A 14,146-nucleotide genomic window follows, 5' to 3' on the forward strand; every position below is an offset into this window, starting at 1 on the left:
TAGTTGGGCTGTTGACCCTTAAGTAATTAACTTTAGATTTTGATTGGCTGTTGTATTGTGGTTAGAATTAATAGCACCCTTGGTAAGTATGATCAAAAATTGTTGTAAAAAAATAAATCTGCATTGTTTATCCTTTTGATCTTTCATTCAAAAAAATCTATCCTTTCATTGAAGTAAAATAATTGAAAGTGAGGGGGAAATCACATTATGAAATAATTGTTTTTCTCCAGGGATGCCATTAATTCTGACCACAACTGTACAGGGTGTTAAAAATGAACACTGAAGCAGTGTTGAAGTTAATGAGATAATTAAGTGATTAATTAAGTGATGATTGGCCATCAGTGGTGACACCCGATGTTAATAAGCAGAATCATTGAAGGAAAGAGAAACAACAAGAACGAAAAAAAAGAGAAACACAAGAACTACTGACTTCGAGCCTTTACACATTATTGCACTTATTATTACCAATGTGACTTTATTTCTGTCATACATCTACAAAAGTTATTGAGATTCAACAGAAGTTTAGACGGCAATGTTTTATGGAATTTTTCATTTCAAGCCACCATTATGGTGGTCAGTGATTGCTGTAGTTGGGCTCCTTTTCATTTTTTATAGTTATGTTTTCTCTGGCTGCTCCAACATTGTGTTTATAAAGCACATTTGTTAGTGCACGAGAAAACCTGTTAACAATATGTTGTAAAGATGACATTATCGTCATCTTTATTGTATCGGATAAACATGTGAAGAACATGTGAAGAACTTAAGCCAAAACGTGGCTATCTTCAATTTTATTTAACGAATCGTAGTAGCCTACTCGTTTGATTTATTTTTTAATAAAACTAATTTAGCTCATCGATACAACATATGAATAGTCCATTTAATATTTGTAAAGATAGTTTGTAACAAGATTTGAGCCGTTAATGTATGTTTTTTCGCCCTCTTCCCCCCGAAAATATTTTGATAGCTAACGTTAGCCTTTAACCTTGGACTTTTTGGAGATATTAGTATTTTATCAGCTGGCTCCAATGGTCGCTAAGAAGATGGGACGCAATGAAAACCCTGCGGTCATTGTGGTTTCTCCTTTGGTCGCACACTCGCACTCATGGAGGACCAAGTAAAAGAAGCAACACTCATTATTTTACTACTTCTTCCAGCGTGCATGCAGTTGAGTTCTGTTGAAATTATGCTATGCAACTATGTAGCTGACTTACTGCGTTGCTCTGATTGGTTGTAGGTCTATCCAATTGAATGCAGAGTTTTTTTTTTCCTGGTTCGGTTAAGACACGCCTCATAATCAAAGCCCTATGGAGCAGTATCAGACTCACATTCTGACTAGAAAATGAGTATGACGAAGTCAGGCTAACCTGTCCTGCCATTTCTTCATCATTTCTTTTTTGATTATCGCCTTAGCTTCTCCTTTTCCAAGGCGTATATTTATGACATTGTTTATCCTGGTTGATTTTTTTTTGTGCTATTTTGTCTGCTCCCTCATTCCCTTTAATACCTACGTGGGCAGGCCAGCAGAATCTCGCATCTATCCATAGTCTCTGTAATCTAAATAAACTTTGTTGTATTTCTAGCATTAAATCTTCTCTATTACATTTCATATTTTGAATACTATAAAGGGCTGCTAAGGAATCAACACAACACACCACTCTGTCTGGTTTTACTTCCTCAACCCACTGCTGTCAATAATCGCCATCATCTCTGCCATATACACTGAAGCCTGATCAGGTAATCTTTTCCCAATGCCTATATTCATTGTTGGTATATATATTCATATTCCTACCTTGTCCTCTTCATCTTTAGATCCATCTGTATACATGTCTAAGTAACTGTAATATTTGCTACTTATGTACTGACTTACCAAATTTCCTATCCCACTCTCTTCCCATTCGCTTTTTAGTTCCAATATATTTAAATCTATTTCAGGTTTTGGAATGTTAACGAGTCAAGAGTCCAGAACCCAACTAAAGCAAACACTGATCTCTACAATGGTAACTTTAAACCAGTGGTTCTCAACCATGTCCTGGCGTACCCCCAACACTACACGTTTTCCTTGTCTCCCTAATCAAACACACCTGATTCAACTCATCAGCTCATTATCACATGGGTTAATGAGCTGATGAGTTGAATCAGGTGTGTTTGATTAGGGAGACAAGGAAAACGTGTAGTGTTGGGGGTACGCCAGGACAGGGTTGAGAACCACTGCTTTAAACCAACAATTTTCAATTAACCTCCTAAGACCCGAGTTTTGGTCAGAGGTGGAAAGTCCAGGGGTCAGAAAGTAAAAGTCCTGCCACATTTTTATTCCACCCACAGCAAAAACTCCAGTGTTAAAGTTAATGAGATAATTAAGTGAGTAATTGAGTGATGATTGAGCCTTAATCAAGACACTTGATGATAACAAGCAGAATCACTGAAGGAGAACGTCACATTTTTTAAGTCACCATAATGGTGATCAGTGTCTGCTTTAGTTGGGCTCTTGACCCTTTATTCTTTAATTTTAGAAGTTGTTTGGCTGCTGTACATGAGTTATAACAGCCAGATGAACAACAAGGAAAGCTGATGTGCTGTTGTTGGTTATGTTTTGACATAATCATCAGTTGTAGAGTTTAACCTTTTGATTACACAGTATAACATTTTCAGAAATTTAAATATTATCCAAAAGATTTCTTAAAAGCTATTCTATTCTAATTACTTTAGGGGCACGCACAGACATCAAGAATCAGCCTGTGTACTCAACAATGGTGAAAATTATATAGCATGTTGCAGTGCATTCTGGGTGGCACCAATCAAAATTCATTCATGGCTCCCATCATGCATTGCGGTATGAATAAATTATGATCTGAATTGTCTGAGTAATTTCCTTTTCATAATTGAATATTCTGTTCGTCACCATTGTTGAGATTCATACACTGAATCTTGATGTCTGTGTGTGCCTAAAAGAAAGATTATTATTTATTTATCAAAACAACGTGTAAGATATCATTTGGTTTATTTGGAAAAATCTGGATATAATGTTATAGAATCACTGTGATGCTGTTATGATCATTATACATTTAAATCAGAGAGTAGGCTCTAAATTAGTTCGGTGATTCAGGTCAAATGATGATTATGTCTAAACATGATCTACAACATCTGATCTGATCTGATCTCTTTGTTCATCCAGCTGTTAAAACAGCCAAACAAAATCTTTAGTTAAACATTTAAAGGTCACCTGCCCAACTAAAGCAAACACCGATCACCATAACGGTGACTAAAATATAGATTTTCTCCTTCAGTGATTCTGCTAGTTAACATCTGGTGTCTTCAATAATATCTCAATCATCACTCAATTATTCACTTAATTATCTCATTAACTTTAACACTCTTGAGTCTGGATCCAAATAAACTCCCAGTAAAGTTCATTTAACACTGGAGTTTTTGCTGTGGGTGGAATAAAAATATGGCAGGACTTTTACTTTCTGACCCCTGGACTTTGTGATGTCCACGTATGTGGACAACCAGGTCTGAGGAGGCTACACATCTCAATAACAACTTCTGTAGATCTTTGACAGAAATAAAGTCATACTGGTCAATAATAAGTGTAATAATGTGTAATGGCTGGAAGTCAGTTGTAGTTATTGTGTTTCTCTTTTTTCTGTTCTTGTGTTCCTCTTTCCTTCAGTGATTCTGCTTGTTAACGACAGGTGTTCATCACTAATGCTCAACAATCACTAACTTATTCACTTAATTATCTCACTGCAACACAGCAATATCTCACTGAATAAATGTTACTTTTTACTCTTTGTAGTGTGAATTTTCCTGTAGGGTTAACAGTGTAAGATAAAAAGACACACCACTGATTGTATTTTAACAGTAATAAACTATAAGTTATAAAACAGGTATATAGTGGCAACACTGTTAGTAGTTTACTGTAAAATTTAGTTTTTTTGGCCACCATTGTGCTGAAGAGGAGAGCCTGTGCTTCAGTCCAGAAGAAAATTTACAAACATTTATGTTAAGCTGTGTGTTGCTTTATTTAATGGGCGGTGACTGTGTAGTTGCTGATCCAGCTGAATTCTCTTTATTTAAAATATTTCTTTAGTGGTCTCAAATGAAACTTCATGGCAATGCTTTGCTCACATTATTAGTGCATTGCAAATTTTAGTCAATACATTTAAAACAACAGTTGGTCAATTTAAAGCAGTCGGTTTCTGCAAGTGAAATTAGTTCACTCAAATGTTAATTTAGTGCATGGTATTTTAACAGTAACATACTGTAGATTACATTAAAGAACTATGCAATTATCAGTACTATACTGTACCAGGCCTTTTACTGTAAAAAGGCCTGGTACGGTCTAACAGTGTAGAATAGGAGCAATGTGGCAAGATTTATTTGTGTACGTGAGGACCTTAGCTGTGGAGTTCTGAATATATTGAATCTTATTTACTGATGAAATGGGTAAGCCATAGATAAGAGAATTAGAGTAGTCAAGCCGTGAAGTGATGAAAGCGTGAACTAGGGTCTTAGCATTGCTGATATTCAGAAACTAACCTAAGCACGTTATATTACGAAGGTGAAAGAAGGTAGACTTAGGGGGCTTTTACACTGGGCTCGTTTGCTGCGGTCCGAGCCCGAGCGCGTTTGTTCCCGGCGCCCCCCGCAGCGTTGGTCTGGTTTCACACACAACTTGATTATATCGAACCCTGGTGCGTTTGCGTGCATATGACGTCATCGCAAACGTGCACGGCGCATGATAGAAAACAGAACGTGGGTCAATATTGTGTTTTTTTTTTATTAATTCGCTGCTATTATGCACAGTTGAGTGAACACTACAGGTTTACTGTGCGTGTGTCACATAAGGTGGACTTCTGCTGCTTGCAAACGGACTCTTTTGAGGAGACAGTGGATTTCCAACTTGATATATGACAGTGCTGAGCTGATGACATGAATCATTAAACATTCTAATCACACCTGTGTGATCGTAGGCTCCAGGGACCAGCCAAGACTTATCTCAGGCTGTTTTATGTGCACTATAAACAAAGCCTTTGAATCGGTTTTAAAATTCCCTGTCATTTCCGCTGTCATACCATTACCCTTATTTTATACATAATTTTTAAATCTTTCTGATCTATCATTAAAAGGTAAAAACAGCTAAATAAAAGGTTTTGACAGAAATATGTTTTTATACCTTTCCATTATACAAATGTCTGGTGTCCAAAACATATTTTTAGGGGCTGCATATGATTTGATTCCACAATATTGGCCAGGAGTCCACGTCATATTGGAATTTGGCCAACCCTGGAAAATTAGATAAAGTTCAGAGTGATTATAAGACAGATTTTGCACAGTAAATTCCCCAGTGTTGAATTAACACCTTTCTATTTCGTTCTTCCTGACCGCCAGAGGCAGTGCTTCACACTGGATTCTATCTCTCGTTGCACATGCATAGGTTGAGTCTAATACAAACATTGTCCCTCGTGACAAGGATGACTTTGTTTGCTTCCCTATTTAACCCCGTGACTTCCTGCAGACTGCTCCCCTTATAACCTTCTCGCATGCACATATTGCAGGTTGTAGATTATGTGAAAAAAAAAGAAAAAAAAACTTTGGAATCCGTTCTTCACAGCTTCGCAAAAAAAAAACATTTGTTGGTGTTTCGTGACTGTGCGTCGTCCAGAGGCTGCAGCGGATTCAGTTGGAATTCCATTGAAATAAAAAATAAAGAAAGCAACAGCTGACAATCAGGAAACAATAACTCTGCTGGTGAGTTTGTTTACATGTATGCTGGGGGTTCGTTCTCGTTTTCCTGGTATTGTGTTGGTCGCTAGACAGAGTGTTTTCGCTCGGTGGAAGGGCCATAATAACTTGCAGCTGAAGTCAAGACCGCGCTACCGAGTGTGTGCGCTCTGTATAGCGATCGGTATCTGTGCTAAAATAAGTACAATACTCTGCTAGGTTCTTGTTCAGGTAACACAGTTATATTGTAATATATATAGATCTATCTATCTATATATCTATCTATCTATATATATATCTATATATATATATATATATATTAGGGCTGGGCGATATATCGCACGATATTGTTATGCGCGTCTCTTCAGTAAAGCCGGTTCTTTGATTAGTAGTAAATCGCCTTCACCTGCTTTCAGATGGAAGATATGATGCAGATATGAGTGTTAAAGTTAATGAGATAATTAAGTGATTAATTTAGTGATCATTGAGCATTATTGAAGACACCTGATGTTAACAAGCAGAATCACTGAAGGAGAAAATCTAAACTTGTAAGCCACCGTTATGGCGATCAGTGTTTGCTTTAGTTGGGCTCTTGATCCTTATACTTTAAGTTTAAATTTTGTTTGTCTGCTGTTATTGATTTATTACAGTCAAATGAGTTTTTGTTCATTTGACTGTAATAAATCAATAACAGCAGACAAACAAAATTTAAACTTAAAGTATAAGGATCAAAAGCCCAACTAAAGCAAACACCGATCGCTAAAGCAAAGTGTGATCTGATAGTGTTGGTTATGTTTTGACATAATCATGCTGTGATCTGAAAAATGAAACTCATTCAGATGATCTTGTTTAATTTGATAGCAACAGTTTAGTGGTCCTACAGCATATGATAATTGTATGTTTCTTAAAATCCAAACCATTTAATAAAAATTGTTCTGATCAAATCACTTTCAAATGCATTTATTTAGAAACGCAGACATCAATAATCAGCCTGTAAATCTCAACCGTGGTGACAATAATAATCCTTGTTGCCACCAATCACAACTCATTAATGGCTCCCATCATGCATTGCGGTATGAATAAATTATGATCTGAATTGTCTATGTAATTTACTTTTCCTAATTGAATATTCTGTTCATCACCATTGTTGAGATGCATTGACTGAAACTTGATATCTGTGTGTGCCTAAAACAAAGATTTTTTTTTTTTTACAACTTTTAAGAAATCTTTTATATTATATCACAAATTCTGGATATATATGCAGAATCTCAGTTATGCTGTAACCAACAGCACAAATCACAAACAATTAGCTCAAATGATGAATGCCATAATATAATCAATACCATTAGATCATTGTTTTTCTTTGTTCATCTGACAGGTATAACTCGGATACAACAGCTGAACAAAATCTAAAGTTAATAATATAAGGGTCAAGACCCCAACTAAAGCAAACACTCATCTCCATGATGGTGACCTGAAATTCCGGTTTTCTTCTTCAGTGATTCTGCTTTAGGTGTCTTCAATAATGCTCAATCATCACTCAATTAATCACTTAAATATCTCATTAACTTTAACACTCTTGAGTGTGGACTCATATACACTCCCAGGAGTGTTCATTTAACACTGGAGTTTTTGCTGTGTAAAGAGCCGTAGTTAACTGACAAGCTGAGCCATATCGCATTAAATATCGCTGGCGATACGTCCGCGATATTAGTGCGATTTGGCTCAGCTTGTCAGTTAACTACGGCTCTTTGTAGTAAATGCCGCTCCATCTGAAAGCAGGTGAAGGCGATTTACTACTAATCAAGGAACCGGCTTTACTGACGAGATGCGCATAACAATATCGTGCGATATATCGCCCAGCCCTAATATATATATATATATATATAGGGCTGCACGATTAATCGCACGATATGTTATGCGCATCTCTTCAGTAAAGCCGGTTCCTTGATTAGTAGTAAATCGCCTTCACCTGCTTTCAGATGGAAGATATGATGCAGATCTATGAGTGTTAAATTAACACGCAAGTGTGTTAAAGTTAATGAGATAATTAAGTGATTAATTTAGTGATGATTGAGCATTATTGAAGACACCTGATGGTAACAAGCAGAATCACTGAAGAAGAAAATCACAATTTGTAAGCCACCATTATGGCGATCAGTGTTTGCTTTAGTTGGACTCTTGACCCTTATACTTTCTTCTTTAAATTTGTTTGTCTGCTGTTATTGGTTTATAACAGTCAAATGAACAAATAAAAGTGTGATCTGATAGTGTTGGTTATGTTTTGGCAAAATCATGCTGTGATCTGAAAAATGAAACGTATTGAGAATGTTTGGTTTAAATCATTAGCAACAGCTTTGTGATTCTACAGCATATTATTATCAGTATTTTTCTTATAATCCAAAATATTTAATAATCATTGTTCTGATCAGTACACTTCCATAGGAATTTATTTAGAAACACAGATATCAATAGTCAGTCTGTAAATCTCAAGAATGGTGACAATAATAATGCATGTTGCAGTGGCTGCCACCAATCACAACTCATTATTGGCTCCCATCATGCATTGCGGTATGAATAAATTATGATCTGAATTGTCTATGTAATTTACTTTTCCTAATTGAATATTCTGCTCGTCACCATTGTTGAGATGCATTGACTGAATCTTGATCTCTGTGTGTGCCTAATAGAAAGATTTTTTTTTTTTAAAACAATTTTAAAGAAATCCTTTATTATATTCATATATAAAATTCTGGATACTTATGCAGAATCACAGTTATGCTGTAACCAACAATATAAATCACAAACATAAAGATCAAATGATGATTGTCATAATATAACCAACACCATTAGATCACTTTTTTTCTTTGTTCATCTGGCAGTCATAACTCAGAAACAACAGCCAACAATATCTAAAGTTATTAATCTAAGGGTCAAGAGCCCAACTAAAGCAAACAATGATCGCCATAACGGTGGCTTACAATTTTAGATTTTCTCCTTCTTCAGATGCTCAATCATCACTCAATTAATCACTAAATTTCCTCAATATTTAACAATATTGAGTGAGGACTCATATACACTCCCAGGAGTGTTCATTTAACAATGGAGTTTTTGCTGTGTACGAAGAGCCGTAGTTAACTGACAAGCTGAGCCATATCGCATTAAATATCGCTGGCGATACGTCCGCGATATTAATGCGATATGGCTCAGCTTGTCAGTTAACTACGGCTCTTTGTAGTAAATGCCAACCCGATCTCACGACCAATTCGTCCGAATTTGACGAGTGATTAAAAGATGGCTAATTCGTAACAATTCGTACGACCTCACTCGTACGAATTAGTACGATTTTTGCTAAAAAGTACATATTTGACGAGTTGCCCAATTCGTATGAATTCGTACGAATGACCTGCCCCTGACCCCGCCCCTAAACCTACCCATCACGTGGGTTTAGACAAATCGTACAAATTCGTACGAATGAGGTCGTACGAATTGTTACGAATTAGCCATCTTTTAATCACTCGTCAAATTCGGACTAATTGGTCGTGAGATAGCGTTGTAAATGCCGCTCCATCTGAAAGCAGGTGAAGGTGATTTACTACTAATCAAGGAACCGGCTTTACTGATGAGATGCGCATAATATATCGCCCAGCCCTATCTGCAGTTGATTTCATCTAAAGCTGTGGCTGAAGTCAGTTGGAGTTCTTGTGTTTCTCTTTTCTTCAGTGATTCTGCTTATTATCATCAGATGTCTTCAATAATCAAACAATCATCACTCAATTAATCACTTAATTATCTCATTAACTCTAACACTGTTTCAGTGTTACTTTAACACAATGCTGTTTTTTTCCCATATGAACACAGAGCGGTGTTAATTCAACACCGGGGATTTTACTGTGTAAATGCTTGAAAATCAAATAAAACCTCTAATTACAAAATTCTGTAAATTGAGTAACACTTTGTGAGATGAGAATGAAATAGGTTTTTAAAACACTTACAGTTATCATTTTGACCTGTGTCGAGATGCTCTGGGCTTTTTCATTCTGTAGATAAAAAAGAAGTGTTGAGAGATGACAGTACAACTGCTTGATATCCCATAATGATCTGAATCATTCTGGACACATACCACATTTGTGATGGAGGTCACATATATGTCCACAAAAATGGTGGCAGGGTCGAAGTACTTGACATCTAAGGGGTCGTCATGGAACGTCAAGGGCCACATTCTAGTATTCTGAGAGTAATTCTCGTTCAGGCTGAGACGATCAAAAAGTCTTTTTTTAGCTTTAGCTGTTTCTGTATCATTGCAGTTTTCAGCATCAGACTCCTGCCCTGTGCATATGAGACATTCAGTAACACATCTGAATATATTCTCAAAGCACACAGTGAAAAAGAATTTCATGTTTAAACATTTACTTTCTACATTTCACATTCCATGTCTCTTCAATAAAAACATATTGCAAGAATACCCCACAGATACTTTTTTAAAGCATGATAAAATCGTCCCTTTTTGAGGGTCAGTAAAAACGCGTTGTTTCGTTATGTTGCTGATGTGGAGTTCACTATCTTCAATTAGCATATTCTGTCATGATAATCTATAAATAGCTTGTGTGGGAACTGTTATGCCTACAGAGTGACATGCTCTTGCATTTGTGTTACATACTGTATTGAATGTGAAAAGACGAATGGAACAGCTTGAGCAGACTCACAAATGTGCTCTACTACAACAACTCCTCTTCTCAGCATGGACTGCATGTTCCCGGGGATGGGGTTTATGTAAATTTAAGGGTTAGTAATGTCACTAACCCGGGAGGAATGTCGTGTAGTCCCTACCAGCCATTTGTTGCAGTCCTCAAAAAACGATTTCTTTAAAAGCAAATATCTTCCTTTGCTTTGAACTTTGACCGCTGTAACTTTGCAGATGATGTTTATGCTCAAACAGCAACAGTACACACTAACTAAAGTTAGAAAAGTGAAATCATAATCAACCACCCTTTGAGAATTGCGACTGCAAGTGATGCGTTGGTGCATTCTAGGAGATAGAATGGAGTCACAAAGTTTTCTTTACCGCATCTGTGACATTTAAAGGGGTCATATAATGGTACATGCACTTTTACAAGTTGATTGTACTGAAATGTGTGTTGGCAGTGTCTGTACACAACCATCATATAATGATAAAAATCCATCCAGTGGTTTTGTTTTAATCTCCTTATATGTTTTCCCCTGCCACAAATCGAGCCGTTCGAGCCTGTGACGTCACAAGCTCGCACGCCCCTCCCACGATTGTTGATTGACAGGAGCGTTTCAACACAGACCCGCCCTCGCTCGTGAGCCAGCTGTCAATCATAGTCTGCGCGGACCGGCGCGGTCATTGTTGATATGCTGGAGCACTGTCTATGAGCAGAATGGCGTCTAAGCGATTGTGGTGTTCTGTTCTTGGGTGTAATAACGAACACAGTCATTTTAATGTTCCTAAATCCGAACCGCCGAAGACGCAGTGGCTGAGTTTGTTTTCGAAGGGAATATTCCCCACGAGCAACGTCAATGCTCTCATGTTTGCGCGAATCATTTCACACACCAGACTGCTTTATAAACGAGGATCAGTATAAAGCTGGTTTTGCTAAGAAGCTGCTCATGAAAAAAGGATCGGTACCAGATATTCGTGTTCCTGCTGAATCTCCAGAAGAACAGAAGTGAGTGTCACGTTTTATTAAACTTTATATTAATATATTAATCTTTGCAAATTGCTAGCTGCACGCTTCACAATGAATGCGTCTAAGGTTTACACTCAGGGTACATTACGGCATGTTTTCTATGACGTTCTCAATATAATTCATAATCCCACGTTCATACTGAACAACGCGTTTTGGTTATTGTGTTATTGAGTTACAAACGGTGTACGCACAGAACAGAGAGGCGGGGTGAGCAAAGCTCATTATCATTTAAAGGCATATGCACTGAAACGGCGTGCTGAAAACAGAGCTGTTTTTGACCAGGTAAAATAAGTGTTTTCTTACAATACTAATGAGAATTTTTAATTAAAGTATATTACAAACTTTTAATTTAGACCCTAAAGAATCATATTAGCTTGTACAAAAATGGCATTAAATGACCCCTTTAAGATTTAAAGGTGCAGTATGTAGCATTGAAATAGGCACTGCAGTCCAAATTCTAAATATTGGAGAGAGTTGTTTGCTCAACACTCACATTGGTTGTCAGATCGAGGACATGCAACAGGAGCGAGCGCAATTGACAATGAAAGCCGAGGAGCCGTAAGTTGATGAGTTGATTTTTTGATTTATGAGTTGATATCGCGTTTTAATATGCTCCCGTTCATAATGATTTTTAGAAGGGTGCTGAGGCCTTTTAGGTCGGGTAGAATCTGTGATCTCTGACCCAGTTAGTTCACTGACTTCCATATTTGCAATACACTGTGTTTTCCGCTAACTGGCAACCTGTGGTGGCAAAATACTTGTAAATTGGCAACGGTCGGAATTCGCAAAGACCAAAACAAAGACAGATATTCCGACACGGGACACATTTCAAAGTAATATAACTGGCTGTAGTGTTGTTTATCAGATAAATGATTGTGTGAACTCAGCATGTTTCCTAAATATCTGCAAACATATTATGGTATTTTTATGCTTTAGTACAGTCAAAAACGTACATACAGCACCTTTAAGAGTATATTGTGTTTCTTTATTTTATTTGTTTGATTTATTAACAAATCAAGGTTAAAGGGATATTTTTTTTCATGAAGAAACGGCTTTACAAAAGGCTAATGAACAGGAAAATAATGATCAAGGATCCAAACAAATATAAGACGTATTCTGATATAAAGCTGATCTACAGAAGACATTAAAGTGATTTTTTTCAGTCACTTCAGTGTGGATTCAATACAGTTCAATAACATGTTAAGACAGGCAGACATTCCCCACACGCATGTCACATGCACATCTATGCACATTGTTAGTTTAGACGTTATGACAGGCAGACGTTCTCCACATGTATGTTAACAGATCATTAAGCTAGGTTAGGAAAGCAGGAACAAGAAGAGACATAATTTTAAGCCAAATGCGTGGCATGTTTGCCACACATACTTCACAACTGGTCAAACCAAGGTTGTTCTCATTGAATATAAATCAGCAGCTTCGAGAGTAGCTTTTGAAAGGGAACATCGATCACCATTATGGTGACTTCAAACAAAGCTTACATCTAATCAAACATCAAAATTAATTAATGTTAAACCTCTGTTAATTCTTAATAAAAGTTTTTGTACACATATGACAGTAATAGTAATACTCGGTCTGGTTAGTAATAAGTGAAGCTGGTAATGCTGTTTGTGGAGTTGTTTAATCCTCCTCTGCTGAGATCTTCACAGATTTAAAGTATTTTATTTGCAGCTGATTTCATGCTGCGTGGTGTTTTAGTTGTAGTTGTACACAGTTGTAGTTGTGTTTCATTTTCTGAGAGTGCAAGCATGATGCTGAACCAACATCACAATGTTACATTGATTTAATAGCCATTTTTTAAATGAAAGTTCAACACTATTTCAGCATTAATTGCAGGTATAACAGTGATGTTGATTCAATGCAGTTAACGTTGATCCATTAACATTGTTACAATGGTTTCTAATACATTTTTTACATTTAAAATTGTAAAAACAGCATTGATTATATATTATTAAGATATATTACTAAGATATTATTAACAGACATTAATGAACAATCTCCATTAATTAATATTATCTAGATATGTGTTTCCCAACCCTGTTCATGGAGGCACACCAACACTACACCTTGTTGGACTCTTCTTAATCAAACATACCCGATTCAACTCATCAGCTCAGACCAGAAATATATGGGTCAGATAAGGGAGACATCCAAAATGCGTAGTGTTGGTGTGCCTCCATGAGCAGCGTTGGGAAACACTGATCTAGATTAACAAGTGTTGTAAAAAAAAAAAAATCATTTGTGATGCCTATTGCATTATCTGCTGTTGACAAATTGAACCTTATAGTAAAGTGTTATCATTAAGCAATATTTACTTACCCGTTAAGACAAGAAAAACTATTAGCCAGTGCAGGTGCATGTTCAATAGTGGAAAAATTCCAAGTGTCTGAGATACTTCTCCTGTATAGGATGAGGATTCACTCTTGAACAGTCAATCATATGTTCATATTTATACACTGCGAGTGAGCAACACATTCTCACACCCAATCATAGGCGGAGCCAGGATATTTTCATTTTTGCTTTTTGCCTCTCATGCCATTCACATTTTCTTTAAAACGTTTGGTTTGACTTTATTTTGATGGACCCTTTCACACATTCTGTTAACTTAAAGTAATGTTGCACCTTCATGTCTACTAATTCTCATTAGAGTGTTAGCACCATGAATAACAAAAATGTAAAAGCAGATGAAAGTA

At 36.6% G+C, this 14,146-nt stretch overlaps 1 protein-coding gene across 1 annotated transcript in view; it reads right to left on the bottom strand.

Moving 5' to 3' along the window:
- Positions 1-13,838, bottom strand: part of LOC130095233 (5-hydroxytryptamine receptor 3A-like) — a 35,575-nt gene extending 21,737 nt beyond the window's left edge. The window contains exons 1-4 of the mRNA XM_056261920.1: positions 13,773-13,838; positions 9,848-10,053; positions 9,720-9,764; positions 5,177-5,286 (exon numbers count right to left, since the gene is read on the bottom strand). Coding sequence (XP_056117895.1) covers positions 5,177-5,286; positions 9,720-9,764; positions 9,848-10,053; positions 13,773-13,812 — 401 coding nt within the window. The 5' untranslated portion in view covers positions 13,813-13,838. The remainder of the gene's footprint in view (positions 1-5,176; positions 5,287-9,719; positions 9,765-9,847; positions 10,054-13,772) is intronic.
- Between the last annotated feature and the right edge of the window lie 308 nt (positions 13,839-14,146).

This window comes from Rhinichthys klamathensis, unplaced genomic scaffold (assembly GCF_029890125.1).
Source record: "Rhinichthys klamathensis goyatoka isolate OS25496 unplaced genomic scaffold, OSU_Roscu_1.1 h1tg000189l_1, whole genome shotgun sequence".
NCBI classification, from domain to species: Eukaryota; Metazoa; Chordata; class Actinopteri; order Cypriniformes; family Leuciscidae; genus Rhinichthys; species Rhinichthys klamathensis.